General features: G+C 34.6%; 7 protein-coding genes across 16 annotated transcripts; 4 read left to right on the plus strand and 3 right to left on the minus strand.

Annotated features, from left to right (window-relative positions):
- The first annotated feature begins 117 nt into the window (after positions 1–117).
- Dus1 (Dihydrouridine synthase 1) lies at positions 118–6,739 on the plus strand. Of its 6 annotated transcripts, XM_070657047.1 has the most exons (10): positions 118–329; positions 3,713–3,980; positions 4,136–4,295; positions 4,372–4,567; positions 4,726–4,974; positions 5,086–5,231; positions 5,317–5,396; positions 5,478–5,636; positions 5,760–5,943; positions 6,478–6,739. In XM_070657047.1, the coding sequence occupies exons 1-9, from the start codon at positions 256–258 to the stop codon at positions 5,916–5,918; spliced, it is 1,491 nt and encodes a 496-aa protein (XP_070513148.1). In that variant the 5' UTR covers positions 118–255; the 3' UTR covers positions 5,919–5,943; positions 6,478–6,739. The 6 variants fall into 6 exon arrangements, with proteins under 6 accessions (XP_070513148.1, XP_070513147.1, XP_070513145.1 ...); XM_070657046.1 differs by lacking the exon at positions 6,478–6,739 and having other exon boundaries at positions 5,760–6,476; XM_070657048.1 differs by lacking the exons at positions 118–329; positions 6,478–6,739 and adding an exon at positions 3,550–3,566 and having other exon boundaries at positions 5,760–6,476.
- Cox10 (Cytochrome c oxidase assembly factor 10) lies at positions 6,407–8,531 on the minus strand. The gene is made up of 7 exons (XM_070657053.1): positions 8,338–8,531; positions 8,097–8,209; positions 7,782–8,022; positions 7,399–7,594; positions 7,137–7,312; positions 6,716–7,033; positions 6,407–6,639 (listed from the first exon to the last, which is right to left on the minus strand). Exons 2-7 carry the CDS (start codon positions 8,172–8,174, stop codon positions 6,407–6,409), a joined length of 1,242 nt encoding a protein of 413 aa, XP_070513154.1. The 5' UTR covers positions 8,175–8,209; positions 8,338–8,531.
- Positions 8,532–8,626: 95 nt separating this feature from the next.
- Positions 8,627–11,679, plus strand: LOC139102876 (tubulin gamma-1 chain). The gene is made up of 8 exons (XM_070657051.1): positions 8,627–8,784; positions 8,941–9,143; positions 9,218–9,364; positions 9,472–9,608; positions 9,687–9,993; positions 10,266–10,397; positions 10,546–10,728; positions 10,828–11,679. Exons 1-8 carry the CDS (start codon positions 8,736–8,738, stop codon positions 11,029–11,031), a joined length of 1,362 nt encoding a protein of 453 aa, XP_070513152.1. The 5' UTR covers positions 8,627–8,735; the 3' UTR covers positions 11,032–11,679.
- Trmt61 (tRNA methyltransferase 61) lies at positions 9,641–13,282 on the minus strand. Of its 2 annotated transcripts, none has more exons than XM_070657058.1 (4): positions 12,445–13,282; positions 12,106–12,378; positions 11,702–11,871; positions 9,641–11,476 (listed from the first exon to the last, which is right to left on the minus strand). In XM_070657058.1, exons 1-4 carry the CDS (start codon positions 12,797–12,799, stop codon positions 11,336–11,338), a joined length of 939 nt encoding a protein of 312 aa, XP_070513159.1. In that variant the 5' UTR covers positions 12,800–13,282; the 3' UTR covers positions 9,641–11,335. The 2 variants fall into 2 exon arrangements, with proteins under 2 accessions (XP_070513159.1, XP_070513158.1); XM_070657057.1 differs by having other exon boundaries at positions 9,641–11,479.
- A 33-nt stretch (positions 13,283–13,315) lies between these two features.
- Positions 13,316–24,768, plus strand: LOC139102872 (proteasome activator complex subunit 4B). 4 transcript variants are annotated; one of them, XM_070657041.1, is made up of 14 exons: positions 13,316–13,708; positions 14,178–14,318; positions 14,475–14,640; positions 14,731–15,129; positions 15,284–15,432; positions 15,618–15,937; positions 16,142–17,141; positions 17,280–17,553; positions 17,697–18,074; positions 18,173–18,745; positions 18,872–20,449; positions 20,552–20,773; positions 20,986–21,128; positions 24,747–24,768. In XM_070657041.1, coding segments are annotated over exons 1-14 (5,589 nt in total). In that variant the 5' UTR covers positions 13,316–13,463; the 3' UTR covers positions 24,748–24,768. The 4 variants fall into 4 exon arrangements, with proteins under 4 accessions (XP_070513142.1, XP_070513140.1, XP_070513141.1 ...); XM_070657039.1 differs by lacking the exon at positions 24,747–24,768 and adding an exon at positions 23,354–23,494; XM_070657040.1 differs by lacking the exon at positions 24,747–24,768 and adding an exon at positions 21,448–21,738.
- On the minus strand, positions 21,384–24,639 carry LOC139102875 (repetitive organellar protein). The gene is made up of 5 exons (XM_070657050.1): positions 24,344–24,639; positions 24,070–24,144; positions 23,897–23,968; positions 23,502–23,576; positions 21,384–23,431 (listed from the first exon to the last, which is right to left on the minus strand). The coding sequence occupies exons 2-5, from the start codon at positions 24,131–24,133 to the stop codon at positions 21,729–21,731; spliced, it is 1,914 nt and encodes a 637-aa protein (XP_070513151.1). The 5' UTR covers positions 24,134–24,144; positions 24,344–24,639; the 3' UTR covers positions 21,384–21,728.
- Positions 24,769–24,845: 77 nt separating the features above from the next.
- On the plus strand, positions 24,846–27,129 carry Mpi (mannose phosphate isomerase). The gene is made up of 7 exons (XM_070657055.1): positions 24,846–25,068; positions 25,132–25,189; positions 25,259–25,576; positions 25,660–25,975; positions 26,211–26,378; positions 26,463–26,662; positions 26,758–27,129. Exons 3-7 carry the CDS (start codon positions 25,259–25,261, stop codon positions 26,968–26,970), a joined length of 1,215 nt encoding a protein of 404 aa, XP_070513156.1. The 5' UTR covers positions 24,846–25,068; positions 25,132–25,189; the 3' UTR covers positions 26,971–27,129.
- The last annotated feature ends 92 nt before the right edge of the window (positions 27,130–27,221 follow it).

The following is a 27,221-nucleotide window of genomic DNA, read 5'->3' on the forward strand; positions in this document are numbered from 1 at the left end:
AACTGGAACCTTCCGCTGTCGCTCAAGAATGGCGCTAGCGGGATCTCAGAAAAGTTAGCAGCTCAACTGCACCCAGGTGCACCCGCTGCACAAGTGCAGCCACCTACATCGAAACGATGATTATTTTCAGATGTCTCTTCTCTCCTTATTCTAAATTCAGTATTATTTTCCTAATAAATCTCTAAGCGAGCGATCGAGAGTCGTGAATGACAGTGCCGACTGATATTGGAAGATAATCGGTTTTAAACTCAAGGGATGCTAGCGATGGACCCGCGTGGGCTGAACTTGCTTCGTCAATCGCCTGAAAAGATCGAGTTGCGCAAAGTGAGGTTAGTGTTTCCCCTGGGCACATTGTACATACCAAATTTCATTTTATCGCTATATAACAGACTCACGTTTCGCTGCAATATCACGCAATGTACGATATCACGTATGATGACAGTTTTTAATCGTTCGACGCTTACCTCGCAGCGACATTTGGTTCATCGTTCGAGAAAAGAATACTCGAAAGCGACGAAGCGCGTTTGCATGAAATTGCACGTAAAACGCGGCGGCGGCGGCGGCGGCGGCGGCGGCGGCGGCGGCGGCGGCGGCGGCGTCTCGTTCATCAATCGTCGAAAACAAATGTCCTCTCCTTATCGCGAGCATATCCTATTTTGCGCGAGTAGCCGCCAAGAGGTTACGCGCTCTTCTATACATATATCGCTTTATCGTATGCGGGGGTGGGCTGTCACAGCGTGACGTGACGTCAGAGATGCCAACTGACGGGCGATTACATCACGGGGTCTGGTTTTTCTAATCAAGTGGCACAGTTGAGAGTTTAACCTTCTCCCTCCACGTGAAGAGGAGAAAGATGGACTCGGCGAGCGGCCTGGACCGGTTTCCGCGGCAACCGCGACTTATCGATTCGCTTAGGCGTCGCCGGCTGACCGTGCACGGCCACTTGCTTGGCGGCCCGTCGCAGCAGACGTCGAATTGTGCGCCAAGGCGCGCTCGCAAGGGGGGGGTCCGCCCCCGTGTCGCAAACGATAAGAAGAAAAGAGTTTTGATACCCCTCGACAACGGGATTGCGCCAATTGAAGGAAAGCAGCTTTGCGTTATCTCGGAAAATTTAACAATGGCAACCATTCACAGTAATTTTCCAAAGGACTTGAAAGCTACTCATCGACCTATACATGCCCTGTGAGTCAAACAATCGAGGATCTATCGAAAAGCAAAATTAAATTTTGTCTTTTCAATATTATTACAATGATAAAAAGCAACAAGCGAATGTCCAGGAAGCAAAAGTTGACCAAGCTTGAAGAGTAAAGCTCGAGTTGTGTTAAAGGTGGGAGAGGATTCTTCAACCATACGTAATTTTCTTTTGCAATTGATCTCGATCTTGAATAAAAAAAATTGAGATCTTTCCTTTAATTATACATGTCATTAATTAAATAACATTTAATAGGAAAGAATAGTTGCGCGTGAAATAATGGACCTTCGTCGACGGGCGTCGGAGAAACGAGGACAAGGACGAGAGTGGGAACTCCTGGAGCTACGTGACGTCAACATTGATCGCTTCTTGGAAACATTCTACTACTATTCGGAATAAACGATAGCGAAAGAACGAGCGAGCGAGCGAGCGAGCGTGATCGGGAATGCTAAACGAGAGGAGGAGTGCGCGAGACCGGTGCTGTACTTGGTGGTCGGACGCTGCTGCTCCGCACGTGCCACCGGAGCACCGAAAATTTCGACGCGTCCATGGCTTGCAGCTGCCGCTGCACCCTCAGCAGATAGTCGGCTGGGTGCTGTTGATCGTCGTGTTCGCTGGGACTTACACCGTGCTGCTGACGACCCCGCCGCTCTTGCCCGATCTGCGGTTCATTTTGTCGCTGTTGTTCGCCGGATTGTTTCTGCTGCACGCGCTGACCCATCTGACGGTGTTGCTGCTAGATCCGGCCGATCCGGAGGTTCGCGCCAGACCGGCACGTGCCGTCGTGCCGGAGTTTGATCGCGCGATACACCGACACGTCATCGAGAACGGCCGATGCCACCTTTGCAACATAACGACTCGCGGGCGGCGTACCAAGCATTGTTCAATCTGCAACAAGTGCGTGCCCCGTTTCGACCATCACTGTAAGTGGCTAAACAATTGCATCGGCGGCCGTAACTATCCGGCGTTTCTCGTGTGTTTAGGATCGACCCTGATCGTCGCGCTCGCGGTCACTGCGCTCTCTCTGGGCGAGCTAGTGCTCGTCAACGTGCATTTGTTCGTCAGCGATCGTGAATCACCGTGGGACGGCAACGGCAACGAGACCAGGATGAACGACAGTACAGGGACGCCGACGTCATCGCCGATGCTCGGCACCGGCTCGCTCGTTCTCGTCACCGTTATCGGCCTACTCTCGGCAGTCGCTGCGGTTCTGCTCATACATCTTTGCTTCTTTCACGGCTATATCGCCTGTCTCGGTCTCACCACGTATGAATACGTGCGCGGGAAGCGGGAGAGAAGCGTCGCCAGCACCGCCGTCGACTCTAGAAATTCTAGAACGACGTCCACCGCTGGCTTGTGCGGCATGCCTTATTGCACCTCTGCCGATGACGAGAATATAAGACCTGGACTCTGTTCTCGCTTTTGCGAAAACAACAGCTCTTTCCTCAAAAATAGTGCAAACACAACGAGAATGACAAACACGACGACGGATGTATACGTTTGCTCAACGCACGAGGAAACGCGTATCAGCGAAGCTACAACGAACGGTAATAAAGATGCTTCGCAGACTCAGTTGCCTACGGTAAAAGGCAGCGGCAGCAGAAACTTTCGTCTTTGTTTCTCATTCGATTCGCGCACCACCGAGACCTCCATCGAGGTCGTCTCCTCCTCGCAAACGGACGCCCCGGAGTTTAGAACCCACGGAGATTCCCCGGATGCAAAATCATCCTCTACGCCTTCGCCGGTGTCGTGTTGCTTCTCCATTATCAACTATTCCGACGGTGGAAGGCACGACGGGCGAAAGCGTCGCCCTGGCGGCGAACATCGTGTCGAACCGACGAAACGTTCCTGCGGCACGATGAGAAGGATACAAACGTTTCTGCAGACTCGCCTGAGAAAAGGTTCGAGGCAACGCTCCTCCTCCTCCTCATCGTCGACGATCGCTCGTCATTGCGGCAACAAAATAATTCCCCAGACAGGAGGCAGAGATTATCCGGAGGACATCGCGTCTGCCTTAACCGAAGATCAGGATCGGACTGTCGAAGCAACGCCAACGGATTATCCCCGTCCACCGGCGAGACTGCCCGCTTTAGATCTTTCGCGGGTCGCTCGCAGCAAAGACATTTCCGTCCTAGGATCCACTGCGATGCAGTGGACTAAACGAAATCAAGCTCACCTCCGCACACGGCGAAGTGCCGCGAGCTTCTCGAAGAAGAGACCGCGCTTCAAGATCGGCTCGCACGTCGTCACGCAGACCGCTCAACTCTCGCCTATACCGGAGTCTGAATTTTCGAAACCGGCTACACCGAGATCGCCGTCGCGATCGGGTTCTATCTTCTCTTTCCCACCGTTACGCGAGTAACGTCACATCAAGGTTCTTTTTTTTTTCTTTCTTAGGACTCCGCACATTTCCTTACACGTGCTCTAGGGAAAAAGCTATATAAATAACTTGTAAGGCTTGCATAAATCTGCTTGCATAAGTACATACATATATAACTTGTGCAAACTTGATAAGCGCAGATTCATGTCCGAGACTACGGAGACACTTGACAAGGAAGATGCTGGTGCTACGAAGAGGATTAATGTTTGGCAAGATCTAGGTTCGCCACGTTGCGTAGTCGCGCCGATGGTGGATGCAAGCGAACTGGCATGGAGATTACTCAGCAGGCGACATGGTGCTCAGCTTTGTTACACGCCGATGCTGCACTCCTCTGTGTTCTGTCGGGATCCTAAATATAGACGAGAGGCTCTCATTAGTACCAGTGAGGACCGTCCGCTATTAGTACAGGTTTGCTCGGCACAATTTCTTTTCGGATTATAACTTTTATTATACAATCTCGAACGCACGTAAGAAAATATTTTTCATGCAAAACAGAATAAGAGAAAAAGAAGAAGAAGAAGAAGAACATTAAACATTTTGTACATTAGTAATTTACTTTCTAGTTTTGTGGCAATGATCCGGATATATTGCTGGAAGCTGCACGCTTGGCTGAACCATACTGCGATGCGATCGATATTAATATCGGTTGTCCTCAAGCAATTGCAAAGCGTGGACATTACGGAGCTTTTTTACAGGAGGATTGGAATTTGTTAAAAAAAATCGGTACGCCTACATTTTACTTTTATTTCAATCTATAATAACAAAATATAATCAAGTAATAAATCTTATCTATACGCAGTATCGACTTTAAATAATGGATTACGCATACCTGTCACTTGTAAATTACGGGTATTCCCAGAGATTAGTCGTACTGTAGAATACGCTTGCATGTTAGAAGACGCAGGTGCTAGCTTACTCACTGTTCATGGACGTACGAGAGAGCAAAAGGGTCCATTGACTGGCTTGGCATCTTGGAAGCATATTAAAGCTGTAAGGTGACTATCCATCTATTTTTCTTTTTACTCGAGGCTCCCTCTCTTATTTTTTCCATAATGGCGTGAGAAGATTAAATTTTACATTTTGCACTGATTATTTTTAATATTGAATATATCATCTTATTTATATTTGTACTTAATATTTTATATTTAATTAGAGATGCCGTGAAAATTCCTGTGATCGCCAATGGCAATGTACAATGTATGCAAGACTTACAGCGATGCATCGAAGAGACTCGAGTGCAGGGTGTGATGTCGGCAGAAGGAAATCTTTACAATCCATACATATTCGAGTCTCGTTATCCTCCTTGTTGGGAGCCTGCTTTGGAGTACCTAGAACTCGTAGAGCAATATCCAGTACCAGCTTCATACATCCGCGGTCACTTGTTCAAACTCTTTCATCACGTGTACGTATTCATCTTTCAACTATATCGAATTGTAAATAGCAAAGTGTAATTTTTTTTTTTTTTTTTTTTTTTTTTTTACGTATATACAGCTTGCTTTTAACTAGAGAGTAGATTTTGTTTAGCAGAAAATCAAGAAGAAAGAGAGAGCCTGGCTACGAATTCCACTATGGAAGCTTTTAAGAGCGTTACATATATCTTGAGAGATCGTTATCTACCATATCATGAAGGACGTTTGATATGGTACACGGAAAAAATAGGTAATTTAATATTTACAAAACATTATTTGCATCTCTTACATTTACATTAAATATCTTACGATATTTTGTGTTTTGATATTTTTAGATTATAATTTGGAGTTACCACCGTGGTTATGTCAACCTTATGTACGAGAGCCACCACAAGAATACACACAAAAATTACAAGTAAACATTATTAATTACGTATACTGTTCTTCCTTCCTGTTAAGAAAATAGTCTCAGAAAAATCAGAATAAACATTTTTAGGAAGGAGCGCTTCGGAAACGTGAATACAGAGATGAAGAAGGAAACGAAATATCGCGAAAACGTTCGAAAAAACTTAAACGGATAGCGCGCAGACCAAATAGAACAACCCCAATTCCTAAGAGAAGTTCAGATCGATGTCATGCCTGTCCGAATCCTTTGGTTTGTTCAATATTTTTTAAATATTAAACTTTTTTATTTTGTTCTTTAAAAAAATATTACTAAAAATTACTAATTCTTAATAAAACAATGGTGAAAGTTAAAACGTGTAATTTTACATTGCAGGGTTTTAAATGTGAATATAAATTATGTCGGCAATGCTGTAGGAACAAATGTTATATAGAAAATTTAGACTGTGCTGGTCACAGAAATTTAACTAAAACTAGAAGACAAATGGCGAAGGAATTTGAGGCAAAGCGTAAAGAAGTTGGAAATGTCACATGACACTATGTACTCAAATATTTTAAATGTAACTAGATTTATATATTTTAAAAAAGTTGATTTTGGTCTAAAATTTATTACCATCTTTCTTGAGTGCTGATAACATTTTTATTTATTGATTAAATTAAAAGACGAGATAACACAATTTCAGAATTGATTATATCTACAATCTATTTCACACAATATCGTATTTTAAAAAGCTAATGAGGTAATGTAAAAATCTCACAAGCCTAAAATTGTATACGATATTGTAATAATTTGTACTATCACTCACGTGTTCACTGAAAAGCAGATATGACGTTTGCTGCGGCGGCGACGGCGGCTGGCGTACGTGGCTTCTCGTCCCTCAGACCTCTGCGACCTATGTTCCGCGGTGTACGTGTTGCGGCGCTTCGTGTGTGACTTGACGCACCCTATCATGTTGCGCTAGCTGCTGTCGCCGAAGCAAATGTCATATCTGCCTTTTAGTGTTCAACAAAATAAAACTACCTCTATACAGAGGAAGTTGTTGTAGCGATAGATGGTGCAGTGAAAATAGTTAATAAATTATTCTTCTTTGTAGATTCGCTGTGAGAAGATTCAATTTTATCTTCCTGTTTTTCCATTTTAGTCCAGTACTTTTTACTTGAAAATATCAGCATCATTAACAGAGGTAGATGAAGTAAAGAAAATCGAAATAATTTTCTAGAACTAGCACTATCCGAGTGCTCATTGAATTTCCAAGCTAAAATAAAAAATAATATATGTATTTAATGTAAAAAAAGTTTTTAAGTATAAATAAATGTATAAGTGTATTTTACCTAAATACAAGAAAGATACATTAATTGGAGTTGAAACTAATGCAAACCACCAATGTGTTACATCCAGGACAGGAGCTAAGTAACATAGAGTCATTAGAACCGCTGTATATCTCAAAGTCGTTCTACGACATAAATCTGGATCTGTAACAGCCATCATTCGATAACCAGCTCGTGAGTAATCCGGTCTCAAATTCCACGAAAGAGCATTAAAGTGTGGAAATTGCCACGCGTATAAAATACCAGGCAAGATCCAAGCACCTGGGGTCAATATACTACCGGTGCAACCTGCCCAACCCATAAGAGGGGGAATAGCTCCTACTGTAAAGAAAATAACAGATTATTTTGTTATAACGATTATGATATATATATATATATATATATATATATATATATATATATATATATCAAAGTATATATTTACCAACAGAGCCAATCCATGTGTTGACAATACTGATGCGTTTCATGGGAGTATATATGAGCGTATATAAAACAAGATTACTAATACCTAGAGCTGCTGTGATACCATTAACTTCGTGATAGAGTATGGATAATCCAATAATGCCAGTCAATGCTGCAAATGCTACTGCATGAACAGGCCTAATAATACATGTACATTTAATTGTCATTAATATAAAGTTATATATAAATCTCATTATGTTAAAATAAAGTTTTAAAAAACTTACGTTAAATGGCCACGTACTAATACTCGATTTTTTGTTCGCGACATTTGTGCATCAAAAGGGACTTCAAAAAATTGATTAATTGTGTTTGCAGTAGCAGATACTAAGCCTGTGCCTATGGAACACATTAAAAATGTATGAAAATCAAAAGGTGCAGGAGCTAATGCATATCCAGCCATAGTTGTTGCTACCACAAGAGCTATAATAAGAATTATAATCTCATTAATAAATTAAATATTAAAGTTTCTTTTTTTCTTTTTTTTTTCTTTAGTCAATTTTCTTAGTAAATATTTAAATAAAGTATTTTTTATTAAAAACTGTACTTTTTTTTCAAACATTTTAAACTAGCACAAGTTTAAAAATTACAAAGTCTAATATTTACATACATGTTAATTTAATTTTTGATAATTTAAGATAGTGTTTGTAAAGTTTGGTATAATCAGTTTTTATAGGTGTCCATTCTAATTTTTCTATTTTATCTATATCTTTCTGAGTTGTGTACACATTTTTCTTAGCAATAGGAACTGTTAAAGTTGTTGTAAGATCTTTATCATCATTTTTCAGTATTTCCACTGATTTTTCAATACACTCAACCTTTGTTGATTTTTGCCTTAGGAAACCGGAACACTGGAATTATAATTTTTATTTAATTTTCTGTGGAAATTACAAGTAAAGTAAAACATTTTTTAAATGTTACAAACCGTGATAACAGAAAGTTTCGGCACAAAACTGCACGATATGTGCCGACAGTTCCTTAATGGATAAACAATAAATAACATGATTGTAATTAACTTTAATGTTTATTTCCATCGACCTAAAAATAAATTTAAACGTAAAATATAGTATACAAATATAAAAAAGTAGTCAATCATAACCTATAAATAAATAACAGAAAAATGTTTATTTCCTCAAGTTTTTACTTAACGGCAATTTCGTACTTACATTTTTGTGCGCCATCATAATTTTTGTTATTGGCACATGTTTATTATTACGTAATCGCAACGATAATATTAAGATTAAACATTAGTGAACGACAATACGTAATCATCACAGACTAAGCAGGACTAAGGAAGAAGGGGACTGAGCCTAAAACTATAGTTTAGGCAAGAGGGAACGGAGACGTTACACCAAACGTGAAGGAGGAACTGCCATTTTCGCCATTTTAATTTTCCGATTCAGCGCTATTGCTATGTTTGACATAGTCCATGCGCGTACTATACAAAGCGACGGTGGCGCGGGCTCGTAGTAGATTTTCTAACCCTGAGTGGACACTCAGTCTTGTTTATATTTTCTTCTTAAAAAAAAGTTTTTTTTGAGAAAAAGAATTTAAACATATCAAAATGCCGTGTGAAATGATAACTCTGCAGCTTGGTCAATGTGGAAATCAAAGTAAATAGTTGTATTTTGTGTCGTTTTAAATGTCGATATGTTTCTTAACTTGACAAATGCTAAATTTTATACGATAATTTATACATATCAATACTTTATCAATACAAAATCACATATTTATGTATCTTTATATGATTTATATGTTTTGTTTATCAGTTGGATTTGAATTTTGGAAAAGTCTATGTGCAGAGCATGGAATTAGCCCAGAAGGAATTCTAGAGGATTATGCCACAGAAGGAAGTGATAGAAAAGATGTTTTTTTTTATCAGTCAGATGATGAACATTATATACCACGAGCTGTATTGCTAGATTTGGAGCCAAGAGTAATTCACACTATCATGAACTCTCCATATTCAAAGGTAATGCATACTATTTCATGTGACTGATTAATTGGTATTAAATATTTAAAAACAAGAAAAAACTTATTTTTTAGTTGTACAATCCTGAAAATATCTATTTATCCAAACATGGTGGTGGTGCTGGAAATAATTGGGCATCTGGATACCATCAAGGTGAAAAATTACAGGAAGAAATCTTTGATATTTTGGATAGAGAAGCTGATGGTAGTGACAGCTTGGAAGTAATTATATTTTTATATTATATTACATATGTTTTTAATCTGATATCTACAATGAGATTTTTTAATTTGTTTAAGTATAATTTTTCTAAGCTATGAAATTTGTATAGGGTTTTGTTTTGTGCCATTCCATAGCGGGAGGTACAGGTTCTGGTATGGGATCTTTTATGTTAGAATCTCTGGCAGATAGATTTCCCAAGAAATTAATTGAAACATACAGTGTTTTTCCAAATCAAGATGAAATAAGGTAAATGTTCAGTTTAAAATTTTCATTTTCATATATATATATACACCATTTAATTTATCAAATACACTTTTGTTATAGTGATGTTGTAGTACAGCCTTATAATTCATTGTTAACTTTGAAAAGGCTGACTCAATGTGCTGACTGTGTTGTAGTCTTAGATAATACTGCTCTGAACAGAATTGCTACAGATAGATTACGCATCTCAAATCCTACCTTCACACAAATTAATAAGCTTGTTTCAACAATAATGTCTGTCAGCACAACCACTTTGAGATATCCTTCATACATGAACAATGATCTAGTTGGATTGATTGCACCGCTCATACCAACTCCTCGTTTGCATTTCCTAATGACAGGATATACCCCACTTACAACAGATCAAGAGGTATGTAATGATTTAAAATAAAAGAATTTAATAATTGCTTTCATTGAAAATAAATGTATACATGAATATGTATTATGAATCAATGTTCTTATTCTATATTTAGCTGAAGAAAAGAATTATTTAATTTTTATTTTTGTTCATTTAATATAGTTGTATAGCCATAGATTATATAAAATATGAATATAATAATGCACATGCGAAAAAGAAGAAAACTTAAAAAAAAAAAAAAAAAAATTTAAATACTTATTTTCATAAAAATTGTCGGAATACAGGGTGCATCCGTGAGAAAAACATCTGTCTTAGATGTAATGCGACGATTACTACAACCGAAAAATATGATGGTTTCTACAGCGTTAGACAGAAATGCATCACATTGTTATATATCCATCTTAAATATAATTCAGGTAAAACGTGCTTTTCTTATTTTTCTGATATATTTAAATTCGACTGTCCTAAATTAAAACTGTTTTTTCTTATATATTTCCGATCCAAAACTAACGTTTTGGACCTCCTAGCGACAAAATTTAAAAATATATATTTCTTTTTTAATAGGGTGAGGTAGATCCGACACAAGTACACAAATCTTTACAAAGAATTAGAGAGCGAAAACTTACACAATTTATCCCTTGGGGTCCCGCGAGTATACAAGTAGCTCTTTCAAGAAAATCTCCTTACATACAAAGTACACATCGTGTTTCCGGTTTAATGTTAGCTAATCATACTAATATCTCATCGGTAAGTATTCAATTAGTAAAATTTATTATCATTGCATATCGCAATATAATATATACACGGATATTTTAAAATTATTGATAATTATTAAATGTATTTCAGTTATTTGATAGAGCCTTACAACAGTATGATAAGTTACGTAAACGCGAAGCATTCTTGGAACAATTCCGCAAAGAAAAAATGTTTGAAGAAAATCTGGATGAATTAGACAATTCACGAGAAGTTGTGGAATATTTAGTGAAAGAATATCAAGCTGCAACCCGAGTTGATTATCTTAGTTGGAATCCAAATAAGACGGATACATAAAGTAACAAATATGTGAATAATGATAATTTTTTTGGTAACTTAATTTTTATTATATTTTTTTTATTATCAAATATCTTCATATTTATGCACGACTGACATAATTTATTTGATAAAACGTCATAATATTTAAATCGTAAAAAAGCTGATAACACAGAAAGAGTTTATGGGTTTCTAAAATTATGAAACACAAGTTTATAATTAATCATTATTCAATGCATATATCGAGTCTTAGTTTTTTATCTTCGATAGTTCGTTTAATTGTCTGAATCTCTTTTTCATAAAAAATCTCTTAAAAAAAATTTTTTTATTTGCGTGCGTAACTAGGTGGAAGAACGGCAATTGTAATAAAACCCGTATGGCCAGGTAACGAATGAGCATGAGTAACTGTAAGAAGTTTCTCTTCTTGTTTACCCTTTCCATCTTTTTGCACAATGTCTTCATTTACCTGCTATAATAATAATAATTACAATTTTTAAATTTTTTATGTTATGCTTAAGTCAATCTTTCAAATTTATTTAATACCTTCTTCAATAATTTTTTCTATTATATATATTTAAAAAATTGATATGAGAAAATAAAATTAATATTTCTATGAAAAACAATTTTTTTTAATTGATTAAATAGGCAAAAATAAATTTTTTACAAGCAGTCATAAAATGTATGAATATACCTTGTATTTTAAACACTCCAAATCCAATATTGGTAAAGATTTATATTGAACATTCATCTCTCTTTGTAAACATTCGTACGTGTGCAATTCTATAAATCCTTTATGAATCAATTTTGTGCACGTACGCTGAACTTGTTCAATGCAAGGAGAAAAAAAACAGAGTTTTCCACCTATTAAAAAAATTAAAGTATAATGGTAAAATTATTACATGTCACATATTGTATTATAGCAATGTACTCTCCTACTAATACAATAATATAACATACATCTGTGACTTGAAATGTGCTTGCCTTAATATTTATTCAAATTATATGTTTGTGCAAATATTAAAATAATTATTCTGAAAAATTATTTATTATGCATTCTTTCTTCCTTTATATATAAAACTTGAAAAGAATTTTTACCCTTTTGTTTTAGAACAACAGTAGCATGTTCTACAGCTAACCATGGATGTGGAAGATCTAAAAATACTGCATCAATTTTGTGTTTTAATTCTTCTCCAAATCCTTCTGAACAAACATCTCGTTTTTTTAAAGTTACAAAATTATTCAAGCCATGGTTTTCAAACTCAGTACTAGCGATAGAGACACGTTGTTCGTGAAAATCAAAGGTGTACAAATGGCCACTTGGACGTATCGCTCGAATTAACGAATGAGATAACGAACCACTGCCGGTACCTGAAATATAATATCGAAAAGACTAATAGTCATTTCTATTAGTTTCAATTGAATATTATGACATACCTGTTTCAACAACAGTACTTCCTGGCCCAAGTTCCATTAAATGTATAATAAGACTTATGTCTGGACTGTAGATAATCTGAGTTCTATGCGGCAGCATCAATGTCCAAAGTTCTGGAGTTGGTTGCAGCACATATGCCCAGCCGCGTGTCAATTCTACTTTCGAGCCGTACTTTTGCCCGATAAGCGAGATAACTTTCAACCCACCGTATACAGTATGGAATACATTGTCTATGATTTTGCCTTTTTTATTACATATTTTAGCTTTAATTTCTAAAGGATGCATGTTACTCGGGTTTAAATATAAAATCACAACGTCTCCATCTTCTATAACTTCCTTAGTTGTTTTGAAACTCATATTTCTTGTGAATTTTAGATTGCTCCAAGTACATTTGATATTCAGCCAAAATATCAGCTGCGTGATAATTTATTTCTCTATACAACAACTCAATTAAATATAATTATTAAACAAGGCTAAACAAAGCTCCGTACATAGACACGATCACGTAGTAATTATGTATGTAGGTCCACGCACACTTGATTAGTAACATTTAAAGATTCGACATAATTTTTAAGAAAAATTCAATTGATGTATTATTAAGTAATGGAAAAGTGAATATTTTTCCCTTCTTTCTTTCTTTCTTTCTTAATTTTGAGAGATCGTTTTTTGTATCTTACGAGCAGAGTAGGTATTGAGGTTAAAAAATTTGTTATTACCGGTCATGCTACTCTGTTAACAAAAGAAAATTACACGATGGCAGCACTTCCTCCTCCGCAGGATTTGCTCTTTATAGCTCGGCTATCTGCACTAATCTCTATTAGCTCTTCTCGTTCGAATAAAACATGGTTGCCCGGACGCTGAACATGACTCGTTGAAAATGAATAAGAATGCTGTCATACTTGTCATTGCTTCAATTGCGACCAAGTTAGTCAGTCCGGGATTCTCAGCTTTCAGCAACGAGCGAAATTCGTTCTAGCTGCTCTCAAGTTTTCACATCAAGTGTTAAATACATAACGGAATCATGATCGACGAGCGTAGCAGTGACACAATCGTGGACAACGATTCGATGATGCTGCCGTTCGACACAGATTTTCCAAACTTTCGTCCGCAAAAAGAACTTGTCTACAATAAGTTTTTACCTTACGCGAGCGAGCTCGATGCAGAGTCGCAAGCGTGGCTCGCTGAGATCAAGGGAAATTTGGCACGCGCCGTTATGCTGCGTGAGCTCACGCCAGGCTGCATCTATTGGTTGGGCGAATTATATTTGTGAGCGAAATGTCATACCCCGTTTTTTTCAAGCCCCATAGATCCTTTTTAGTACGGAGTATTAAAGAAATAGTAATTAAAAAATTATTTATTTCGATCAGAGGAGGACGGATAATATTTGTCTCGCATTAAACAATAAATATCTAGTTCGATACTTTGTTACAGTCATCAAAAGATTATAAATGAAAAGAAAATCTTAATATTCTTACGTATAAAACGGTAAGGATTTATTATGCATAAACAAAATGCATATATGAGTTTAAAAGTGCAACATATCTGTACTTTATATTTAAATAAATCTGTTTTTGATTAAATTTTACTTCTTTTCTTTGTAATTACAATTATTAGCTCTTTAATTTATCAGGTATTATCTGCCTTCAGATGTCTAAAGGCTCAATCTATCTCATTTAATACTCCGTATTATACCAATTCTGTCATGACATATTAAATAAACTATATTGGTTTTCAGATATATAGAATTATATGGAATGAAGTTTAGTAAAGAAGATCACATAGCATTTGTGAAATTAGTATATGAGCTTGTTATCATACCAAATTTAGATCCAAGGCTTGCCAACAAATTTTTTACCACATTAATTTTATTGTTAAAGTAAGTGAAATAATAGTCAAAATATATTATCTCTTAAGTAGCTGCACTAAATATTCAGTAAAGTACAATTTTTTAATTATGAAAGAATAATATATTTACTGTAAAAATATTTTCCTATTAAATAGAATTTTATATCTTTTTTTTTTTTTTTTTTAGGAAAAAAAGATTAATCAGCCCAGATGAATTAGAACTTCCATGGAGACCATTGTATGATATTATGGTTAATTATTTACGACATGATCCAATTGGGATCTATCGTAGTCTATCGTGCTTGAAAACTTTATTACATTGTGTCATTTATTCTGTCAGGACTTACTTCCCTGTAAGCACGATTCTTTTCTTAACAAAATGAAATTTTCTCAGATTTTAGCATATTAGACTAATTTTATATCTCACAACATTATTGTAATAGTTGAACGCAACACAAGAAATATTAGATGAATTAAGACCAAAGCTCTGTCCTCATGATGGAATAACAATGTGCACAAGCCTTCAAATTTTAGAGTGTTTTCTACCATTGCAATTATCTCCTGAGCATCATTCCAAGGGATATCAATTGTGGTTTGATGAATTTATGACCATGTGGAAGGTATGCCACAACGGTCCACAATGGGAAAACAATATCATGTGCTTAATTGCAAGATTGGCGACTCTCAATATTGGATATATTGATTGGGAACCGCATATTCCTTTCATGTTTACTAGATTTATAAGGTGCCTAAATCTGCCAGTAACATATAAACAAATGGCAAACAATTTGAATCATAAAATAGAAATGTCGTCGATATCTATGTGGATAGTAGCAACTTTGGTAAGATTCGACGCACATACACAATATAAATATATAATAAAAGATATACATATGTATGTATTTTATGTACATGCAATTTAGGAGGAATTACGAAATAATTTTGTTATTAAACTTAATAAAATTAATTAAATTAATACAATTGATTTGCTTATAGGGAAATGGCTCGAGCACACAAATGTATTTGGAAAAATTTTTGAAAACTATCGAAACATATTTTTATCCAGCAAATTTTGGACGATGGATGGGAAAGTTAAAGGAACTTCTTATCAAACTTCCATGTCATTTTATTATACGTTTACACGTGTACGTAAATGTTTAATATATTTTTTATGTTTATTTTTCCATTTTTTCTCTTCCACTTTTCCCCTCCCCCCCTTCTCTCTCTCTCTCTCTCTCTCTCTCTCTCTCTCTCTCTTAATTACTATATTATGTAGAGAATATAAAATATAATTAATTTGTTGATAATATATATATTATTTATATTTTAGAGAAAGATATGCTAAATCGACATGGGAAACTCCAATTCCCAACAACTACAAGTTGACTGATTCTGATGTTGACGCTTTTGTCAAAAGTGTGTTACCAGTAGTTATGACAGCTATGTTTAATAAATTTTGTGTAAATGAAGCCTGCCAGGCTTTACAGTATTTAGCTACCATGAGACCGAGTTTAGTTATACCAGACATGTTAGAAAGAATGCAGTCTACATTTGATTCCGTGACCGAACCGCATAAACTTATAGCGTCGATGATTTGTATGGTATCTGTTGCTAGACCAATGGTACAAGGTTCTAAAAATATAAACAAAGGTATGAAACTTTCACAATTTTAATTGCGCCTTATAGAAAAATATTCAGATATTTTAATATACTATAAAACATTTTCTTCAAGTTTAGAACGATATTTAAGCAATTAGTATGTGTTAATAACTTTAATAATGGTACATTTTTTTCAATTATGCAATAAGCATAAATTTTTTTTTTTTTTTATAACTTTATTTTTATTTTCTCCAGATTACGTTTATACAGAAGGACCAACGCATGTGTTGCCACTGCTATTTTCCCTGTTACCCGGAATTGATCCAAATGACGTTGGCAAGACATTCGCTACGTTCCGTCTTATTTCTGTTTACGCCACACTGATCACCTTTGTGGACTCTTCTAGATCCACTGCGGTAATGACTGAAGAAGAGAGAATAGTTTGCGAGGCAACGTCACGCTTCGAAGATTTTATATTACAGTTCTTGGATAGAGTGTTCATGTTTATAGATTCTAGTTCGTCAGAGAATGTGCGGCTCGAGAATCGCGGCGGTAACAATAAAAGTAAGCTTGAATCGATTGCAGAAGCTGCGCTGTTTGGCGTGTGCTCAACTCTTTTGAGCAAAATTAGCGATGCAATTTTTGAAAGCGCTCTGCACAAGCTGCGCACGTTTATGACGGAACGAATCCTCGAAACCAAAGTTGCAGGACAATTGGCAGCGGTTGTGTATAATAGTTTCTCTCACGTAAACGGCTGCGATACCTTGCATACTCTATTGCCTGTGCTCGCTCAAACAATTTTACCCTTGGTGAACGAAGAAGAGGATACCGTAAAGGAGGAAAATTTAGACCACCGACTCTTACATGCTATGTTGATATTATCTGCGATCGTTGACACGCCTGGCAACAATTTGATACCGCATATGGATACTCTGACTGAGATCCTTGACCGCGTTCTACTGTTAAGATCAACCGAGGGCAATAAATTGGCCTGTCATTTGTTGAAATGCATTTTATCGTCTTTATCGAACACCACTCCATGGCAGTGCAAATCTAACGAGAGAGATTATAATGACCCTAACTATCCTTATGTTAGAGATTGGGGTCAAAGCGTAAATCTTGAAAGTTTCAATATCAAATGGTACATTCCCGGAGAAGAAGAGATTACTGCCGTACAACAAATATTTTCAAGATATTTAACAGTTCAAATCGATAAACTTAATACATACTGTAAAAATACTAAGGTACTAAGTAGGTAAGTTCACGTAATTTACATTACTTTATATATATTGTTTATTTATATATATATATATATATATATATATATATATATATATATATATATATATATATAGAGAAATAGATAGATAGATAGATGAATTAACAATTGCAGGGAGGAATTGTTGGCCAGCTTGAATATCGTGTGCTGCATTATTAGAGGTTCTGAATCCGTTTTACCAGTGTGGACAGAAGCACCACTCGAATTGATTAAGTCTTCCGTGAAATTAAACGTATCTATAACGTTTACGTGTGGAACGAAAAAATGTGTTACGATGCCTGATGGGAGCAACGTTAGACATCATCTTGTCACGATCATGAAGCAAGTCCAACAGGCAATGCTTGAGAACGCAGAGGACAACACGAAGAGTTTCTTTGGACTAATACGGGTATAACATTAAACTTTGCTTATACACACTAATGTATAAATTATCTCTCTACAAACATTTTTCAATTTAAGTCATATTTTTTATTCACCATAAAATAAATGTTTCGAGCATACTTTTTTCTTTTTTTTTTTGTTTTGTTATAGATTTGGACTAGTTTATTATTGGGAAAGATGCGAATGCGCGAACGTGACGAGCGACGTAAGGGTTTCTTAATTATGAAAAAAACATTTGAAGATAAATTGGTGGGAAAAAATCACATAGCTTCAGTGATAATGGAGCGCTGTGATATACAGCACGAACTTAGACTGACTGCACAATCAGTCGCATCTACAGAAACTCATAAATTAATAATATTAGAACTATTTACTTTGGCTGTAGGTAGATACGCGGATGTACGCGCAAAAGCTCAAGCTTCTCTCTTTTCTGCTTTTAAATGTTTTCCACATTCTTACACACTTGTGATGCCTCGTCTTATCGATATTTTGGGTAGAGATACCGAACGACATCATGATGCGTATAAGGTGAGTGTTAAACGCAACGCACGAACTTAACATATAAAAAATTATTTATTGGTTAAAACATCGGTATTAAATGTTTATGTAAAATTATTTAAAAACAGGGTGCTCTGTATATATTGTTGCTTGGACCGCAACAGCATGCTCCTCTTATTACGCAAGCAGATTTAAACGTAGTGACAACGTTATGGCCAGCCATTGTTCTTTCTAAGCCGTCCGAAAAGCTCTCTGTGATCCGCTTAAAGCAGAACATCGTAGACAGTATAACTAAATACTTCCGTTTATGTACGCTCAATCTTGAAATATCGGACGCGTGTTTAACAACTGCACGCGCGTTATGGAATAACTTGCCGCAACCGGCTTTGTCATGTCCTGATCAAAATGAGATACAGGAAGGTGCACGAAATCTGGATCAACTCAATCGATCTAATCAGGCAGCATATAAAGATCTGCTCGATGAATTGTTACGCTGTATACTGGAAGAATCTCTACATTGGAGGCACAGATTAATGGCAATGACTTTCATAAAAGACTTGGTACATCCAGATCAAATTTATTCCGCAAGATTGGTGCGTTATTTTTTGCAAGCGCTTATACATGACTCTTTAGAGGAAAGAAAAATTGCTACTCGAATAGTAACATTTATGTTAAAACAGCAAAAACGAAAGCATTTAAAGGTATACAAATTTAATCGAGTTTTATATAGCATTTATCAATTAACACATTATTATGTCTTATACGTATTATGTAAAAAAAAAAAATTTACTATGTCACATTTTTCTTCTTTTTTTTTCTTTTTTAAGATAACGATTGATGTACGCAGTTTATCCAATAAAAACAGCACATTGAAGGAGGAAAAATCGCAAAGTGTCATTTGTAATGTAAAACCTGACAACTTTTGGCTCCAGTATAATTATGAAACTCGTCCATTAACTGAGAAACAATGGGACGAATCCAGATACGTTCATCAACCGTACATAGGATATTATACCTGGCCAAAAAATCTACAAGTATACGCACCTTCGTCCCAACAACCCTGCCTCGATCCGGAAAAGCGCATACTAACGCATTGCGAGAAGGAAATTAATTTATTCTTTTACGATCGACAAAACGTCGAAAAGCTTATACATTACTTCAGTCTGGAGGAGAAGAAAGGCAAAGACAAATTCAATGCGCTGAGATGTTTCCTATTTAAGGGCCTGTTTCGTAATCACGGGATTATTTATTTAAAGCATTTCGTGCCGCATTTACGACGGCTGGTGACGGACAAGCACGAGAGTAGCCAGCGATGCGCCGCAGAGATTACGGCCGGAATTGTTAGAGGTGCCAAGCATTGGCCGTTTCAGATGACGTGTGATCTATGGCAGGCATTATTGCCGATCATAAGGACCGCGATAGCGAATCTAACAGAAGAGACCGTCATAGACTGGGGTGTATGCTTCGCGACTATGCAGCAACATAGGGACCCTAACAGGAATCACTGGTTGCTCGAATGTTTAATGGAAGAGCCGCCGTTGAAAGATTCGTTTGAAGAATGTGGTCGTCTCTATGTATTACAGTCTGCTTTAAACCAACAATCGTGGCGAGTAACGGAATTGTTGCAACGTTTATTAGTGCGTTTGGAGAACCGCTTGTTGACGAATCCATTTCAAAATGTGCGAGAACGCCTGGGATCGGTGCTGGTTACTATATTCAGCATTGATTTGAGATTCCCGCACATTACAACCAACACCACGGTTCCGCGAATGCAAGCTTTAATTGATAAAATTGTACCAAAATTAGAGCAACTTGTTAGAAACGACGAAGACACAGTCAAACTAAATAATCTTGATAAAGAGGAGAATTTATTAAAAAAGGTCGCCAACGTTACAGTCGATGAATCAAAAAGAGCTTCGAGAACCAAAATGGAAGAACAGGAGATGCCTATAAGATTGTTGAAAACCATTTGTAAATGGATTACGCTTAGTCTATCTCCTTCCAAGTATGCCACGACGCCAGGATTTTATCGGATATTTCCGATAATATGTCAATTAGAAAGCTCGGATATGGACGAAGAACTTAATAAATCATGTTTGCGTACCTTGGCAACACTTGCACAGGCATTTACGTTGCCGGAAAACATGTCAATAGCATTGACCGCAGTAAAAACTGTATCTGAACATTCATCATGGTCTACTAGGTTCACTAGTTTAGAATTTCTTCAAGTATTGGTTTTTCATAATATGGGTATAATTCTTGGTAACATATTGTGGATTAACTGTGTTAAAGATATAGTTTTGCGGTTGTTAGAAGATGATCGTTTAGAAGTTAGAGAAAAGGCTAGTCAAGTACTTGGTGGACTACTGCACTGCAAATTTATTACGGATCATGACAAATTATTGGTAACGTTCTTAAAAATTGTTCCTGAAATTAATCACAATCTAATTTTAATTTCATAATCTTAAGAATATTTAGATTTAACGTATTGATTATTATACTTTAAGGAGGAGTTCAAGAAGAAAGCAAAGACACGATTGCAAAAAAAAAATAATTTTGTCAATCAAGACACACAAGGAAATATCAAGTCTGATGCTATACGTATACGTCACGGTGGTGTACTTGGACTATGCGCTTTCATTCAAGCTCATCCGTATGATGTGCCCAAATATGTGCCTTCAGTCTTCGAACATCTCGGCCTTCATATGAATGATCCACAACCTATACCCGTAATTTAATACTTTTATTACCGAGCAAAAATATATTCTTTATTTTAAATTGAATCTTTTCAAGCAATCAAAACTCATATATACAGAGCGTTTGACTTTTCGTCTCGTGTTCTTATTATCTACCCACAGTTTCGAGAGCGTAACCTTATATCAAACACTCTGTATATATTTAATTTGTTTAAAAAAAAAAAAAAAAAAAATTTTAATTATAGATGACAATAAGAAAAACATTGAATGATTTTAAACGAACACATTATGATGGCTGGACAGGAATGAGAGGCCATGCTCAATGTTTTACAGAAGAACAACTAGCTGTTTTGCAAGATTTAACAGTGCCGCCACCGCATTATGCTTAGTAAGTATAAAACTTTATAATACACAATAGCAATATGATATATTGATAATTGTAATGTTAAATTTAAGAATGAACATCATACACATACATAATGTGATGATTGAAATCGAAATAAATGGTATTTGAGTCAATAAATTTACATTACGTCATTTTTCTTTGTATCTTTTACAATCGATAGTTTAACACAATATAAATACCGTATCAGTAGTTCATACATAATTTCTAGTGGCGATAGTACAATGAAATACGCACAACTTAGAGTCCATTAATTTTTATTCGTTTATCATCTCTCTGATTAAAGTAATAATCCATTTTTTAGGTCACAGGATAAATATAATTTTGATATTTGGTACTGTTTGTTATTAAGATAAAAATTATACAAGTGTAATGCATTTGCATTGGATTCTATACATAATATATTTCATATAACACCAACTAATATTGTGTCCCTATTGCATAAAAAGCGCTATAATTACATCGTATAATTTAAATTACATGCTAAACTTTTATGTACGTAGTACACGATATTTTGTCGTATTTTAAAACAGTAAAATAATGCAACTTTATCTCGATACATTTGTAAATAAAATTATTATACATTTAAAAAGAATCCTCATATAAATTATAAATTTCTGCGTAAATCTTATCCGATACGGAAGTTTTTGCATCTTCAGTTTCACGATGAGTACCATTTCCCGACATCGAAGAATTAAATCGTTTTATATTAGGTGTTGATAAACAACTCATACGTGATCTCAGAGCCATATACTCTTTCATAGGTTTTCCTTCTATCTTTTCATCTTGATATTTGTTTTTTGCGGGAGTTATCTTTATTCGAGGGGTCTTTATAATTGGGGTATTACATTTTTTATTAGTAATGCTCAATTCATTTTCCAAGTTTACGAAGCTATCGTTTGTGGCATTTGAACTATTTAAAAGCTTTGCCATTAAACGTGCCGAACGCCTTCTCGATTCAGGTTTAAACTCTTTGCATTGTTTTATAATCGGCGTGTTCAGAACTTTTTTATCTTCGTTATTGCTTCCAGAAGCATCGTGATCCGAAAAGTGTTTCTTGGGATTATTCTTTTTATTCGTTTCTAAAACGTTGGATTTATTAATATCAAACGTTTTACAAGCTTCTTTCAAAGCGTTATCGTATTCTTTATCAATAATAGAGATGCAATTTGTATCTATATTATCTGTCACTTTTATGTTATTTTCTTGATTTTCTGTTATTTGTTGTGCAACTGTAACTTTATTACTTTTAATTTTTTTACTTTCCCCATTTGTTGTAGATAATAGTTTTGTAACGTCAATTAACATTAAGTTTAAACTGAGCAAATCTTCCTGGAATCTACTGACAAGATGTTTCAACTTGGATTCCAAAACTATAAGTTCCCTTTTACTAAGAGACACGCATTCGTCATCTTCACTAAAGCTACGTTGTAAATTTAAAACTGACTCTTCTGTTAATCGAACAGCTTGCAAAGATGAATTTAAATCTTTTTCATAAACAATTGTACAAGCTTTAGATGAACAGTTTTCTTTTTCATCTTTTTTAATTAAACTTGCGTCCTTCACTTTTTTTTCTGCATCAACCGGTGAAACACATATCGTAGATGAATGGTGATTCGCACGAGTGTTATTTTGATTTATATTATTATCATTATGTGACATGACAATTATATTTGAATCAGCATCATCTCCAGATAACAATAGTGACCTTTTGATTATAACGCTACAGACATTATTTTCACTTCCACAAATATCAACATTTGACATTTTATTAGGATTTAAATTTAGAACTGGGTTTACTAGATTACAAAACGTGTCCTCAGAATCGGAACTGGAAGTATGTAGAATATTTATACCGGATTGTTCGTTTATATTAAACGCTTGTGATGGAATATTCTGCGTAATCGACATTTTCTTTTCCTTTATGCATATGGTAGAATCATTATCTGTATTTGTATTTTCTGTTAAAGTCAAATCGTTTGTAGATATCTTGGATATTTTAAAATTTATATTTTCAGAACTCACTGGTGAACTATGAAGTTGAGACACTTCAAACCTATTTTGTGTAAATCTGTTTTTAACATAGAACTCTTTTATTGTATTTGGTGGAAGTAAAAAACTCTTTCTAGATAAATAAGCGTTTTCTTTTTTTGGATTATTATCGTTATTATTTATACCAGTTTTCACACATTTTTTACTTTCTGTTGCAGAGATTGGTGTTTTTGTAAATTTTAAATTTCGCCGTATATTTCGTTCGCTATTAGACAACATTGTACGTATGCTTGCCACTGAAAAATTACAATGCAATATAAAAAGATATTAAAAAAGAGCTAAGAAAAAAAAAAAAAAAATACTAACCATTTTTCTGTTGGCTTGGGGTCTTTTTTACATAAGGAGTAATTCTCTCAGGTAATCTTATTTTAACACATGAATCTGTAAATATATATACATATATATGTATATGTATGTATAAATGCACATAATTTTTGCTGTCAACTTGTTCAATTTTACTCAACTTTCCAACTAGTGCAATTAATTAAACAAATATATCTTCTTGAATTTTAAATTATCATACTAGTGTCCACCAGTTCAAAATAGCAAAAACAAACAAGTTCTATATAACATTAAGAACATAGAATTTATAATCTAATATTTTATATTAGATGTGAAATATATGAAAACATAATATAAGCCACACATATATAAAGTTTGACATGTATAAAATTTTTTTTATATAAATAAAGCAACATTACTTTGATTATTTTGCATGTGTCCAGATAAACCTAATAACTGTGCAATCTTCACTGGTTGAGATATCTCTCGCGCTAAAATAAAAATCACAGCAAACAGAATATATTGTTAAATATAAAATAATTAACTCTAATAATTTATATTTTGTAATTTACTTATTCATTTATAAACTAACCTCTGTTCTCAGATTGCCTTGGATTATAACCGCAGTAATCCGATTTATGTTTTACTCCATTCATTTTGTAAAAACCTACGAAAAAATTATATAAATTTTATTTCATATGCAAATTTAAGATATATAAAAAAATTTATTTTCTTTCATTAAAACCATTATTTTTGCTTTAAGACGTGTTTGCTAAAAAAAAGGGTTTAAAGCTAAAATATTTAATTTTACAAAAAAAAATAAATTTTTAAGACTAAAAAAATATAAAACACTTATAAATACTTGCCATAAAACTAGTATCCCTTAACGAAAGGAGACGAACAGTCTCCTTAAAGTATCCTCTAAACGAAATGTTAACTCTTTTGATATAAATTTATTGTACAAGTGCACTTATTTATTCACACAATAAGTAAACTGAATTCTAATATGTATAATTTAATTAAGTATCAATAACGTTGTCACATATTTTAATTAAAACATTTTTATATTACTAACGCACGCGATTCTCAGGCAAGACACATGAAAAATATCAGTTGTGTAAGTTGTGGCTACCGTTACCAATTTCGAACTTGTTTGTACGAAAATACAACGGTCGACCGTCATAAAATCTAAATAACATAGATGCGACATGTTTCTTTGCTACTCTTGTAGCAAGGAATTCTAAATCTGATTGGCCTATCCTTCAACAGGAGTGACAGTAACAGCCTCTGGCGGTCGCTTGTTAACTGTGGATTCATATTTCCAAAATTTTGGCGGGGATCCTAAAGTGGCATCAATTACCGACCACATCTTATATACGCATTTCTCCGAGATTACTGAACGGAATTGCATATTTATAACTTTACAAAATAGTACGGATTAAATAATCATGCATTTTTCGATAAAAAAAATGTTTACTTATGTCGCCACCTAAATGTCAGAGCAGTCGGAGATAACGCTACGCTTCCATTGGTGGTTAGACTAGTGTTGATGCTACCGTGCCTCTTGATATTTGATAAACTACTTAACCTCGTAAGTATCGATATTTAAAATGTAATGACTTTTGCAATATTAAAGAACGATTTTTAATTTCAGATTCGTATTCTACACGTCGAAATCAGCAAGAGTACACATTTTTTAAGAGATCGACAAGGTGCTTGTCTTTTTCATATTTATCTCAAAATTATAAGTTATGAATTTATATATTTTGCTTTATTTTAAGATGGAACTCAAATGTGCAATTCAAACATATGATTGGGGAAAACGCGGTACAAACAGTATCGTAGCATCTTTATTAAAATCAGTTAATCCTGATTTCCTAGTAGATGAACAAATGAATTATGCAGAATTATGGATGGGAACTCATAAAAATGGTCCATCATATTTGAAAGATACCAATATTCCTCTTCAGAAGTACATCGAAGAAAACATTGAAACGTTAGGTCGCCAAGAAGTAGAATTATTTGGCTGTGATTTACCTTTTCTTTTTAAAGTCTTATCTATTGATAAAGCCTTGTCAATTCAAGTACATCCAGATAAGGTAATATTTTCTTTTTGATGAGCACAATAAGAAAAAGAAATATTATTTTGAATATAACATTTCATTATTGAAATTTATTTCAGAAAACAGCAAAAGAATTGCATGATTTGTATCCAAATATCTATAAAGATCCTAATCATAAACCAGAACTAGCAATAGCTTTGAGTCCTTTTGAAACATTATGTGGATTTCGTCCAATTGACGAAATAAAAGATTATCTAAACAATATTCCAGAATTGTTTGCTGTTGTAGGAGAGAATAATATTTTGAATTTATCTCAGGCTGCTGTTTCCCTGACAGATGATGCTTTGAAACAATGTTTTTATAGTCTTATGACCTGTGATTCCACTAAAGTGCAGCAACAGTTGAAAAACTTGATAAGTAGATTATGTGTTGCAGGTAACAATTTTCATATTCAAATTGTGTATGTATATGTAAAATGTATATGTAAAAATAATATTTTACATGGAAAATGTATATGTAAAAATAATATTTTACATGGAAAATATGTTTTTCAATTAAAAAAAAATTTAAATAAACTTTTTTACTGTATTCCTTTATTACATTTTGTCCATGTAAATTTTGTTTTTGCATTTTCTTTATTGGAAAATATATAACTGTGTTCAATTTTTAGATGAATCCTACAGGCAATGGGTAAAAGCTGATATTTTAGAGCGTTTATACAATGATTATCCTGGAGATGTAGGATGTTTTACATTGTATTTATTTAATTATGTGATACTACAACCAGGTGAAGCTATATATATAGGGCCAAATATACCTCACGCGTATTTCTCTGGTGGTACGTTACTTTGAAATTCACATTCTAATATTTTTAGTCACGTGTAATAAAAATAAAAAATAAACTTTGAATTGTAATTTTCAGATTGTATAGAATGTATGGCATGTTCAGATAATGTAATAAGAGCTGGACTTACACCAAAACCGAAAGATGTGGAAACTTTAATCAAAGTGTTATCGTTTGAACGTGATTCGTCTGTAAACAAGATTCAATCATTCCAAGACGATATGTTTACCCAAATATTTCGTCCACCGGTTTCAGAATTTGCTGTTGCTAAAATCACTGTAGGTTACTATTTAACAATTTAGTACTTGTTGATAACAAGTAATTTGTTGTATTTGATTGTATTATTAATTTTTTTATGTTTAATACTTTACAGTTGCCGCTTGGACAATTAACTTACAATTTAATACCGAGAAACTCTGCCAGCATCTTGTTAATAATAGATGGTAAAGCAAATATATCTTCCAAGATTTTTTCTCGCGGCTCTGTTTTGTTTATTTCTGCTAATGATAGAGTTGAAGTAAAAGTTTTATCTGATTGTCATCCTATGGTGATGTTTCAAGCTTTTTCAAACATTAAAAATTTTTAACCGATAACATCAATAATGTGCTTGTAAAATACAAAATATGACTAATTTTTTAAAGTTTATTTTATATACTGTTTTGGTTTGCATATTGGTGCTCAATTGTTATGAAAAAAAGTTGGTATAATACATTTGGAATAAAGTTTTATTATTTTTATAACTTTATATTTCTTTGTTAAATATTTTGCGCAGCTAAAAAAAAATATTCCAGTAAATTCAAAAGAAACACTTCCATCAAAAATTTATCGCTACGTTTA

Source organism: Cardiocondyla obscurior, linkage group LG05 (genome assembly GCF_019399895.1).
Source record: "Cardiocondyla obscurior isolate alpha-2009 linkage group LG05, Cobs3.1, whole genome shotgun sequence".
Taxonomy (NCBI): domain Eukaryota; kingdom Metazoa; phylum Arthropoda; class Insecta; order Hymenoptera; family Formicidae; genus Cardiocondyla; species Cardiocondyla obscurior.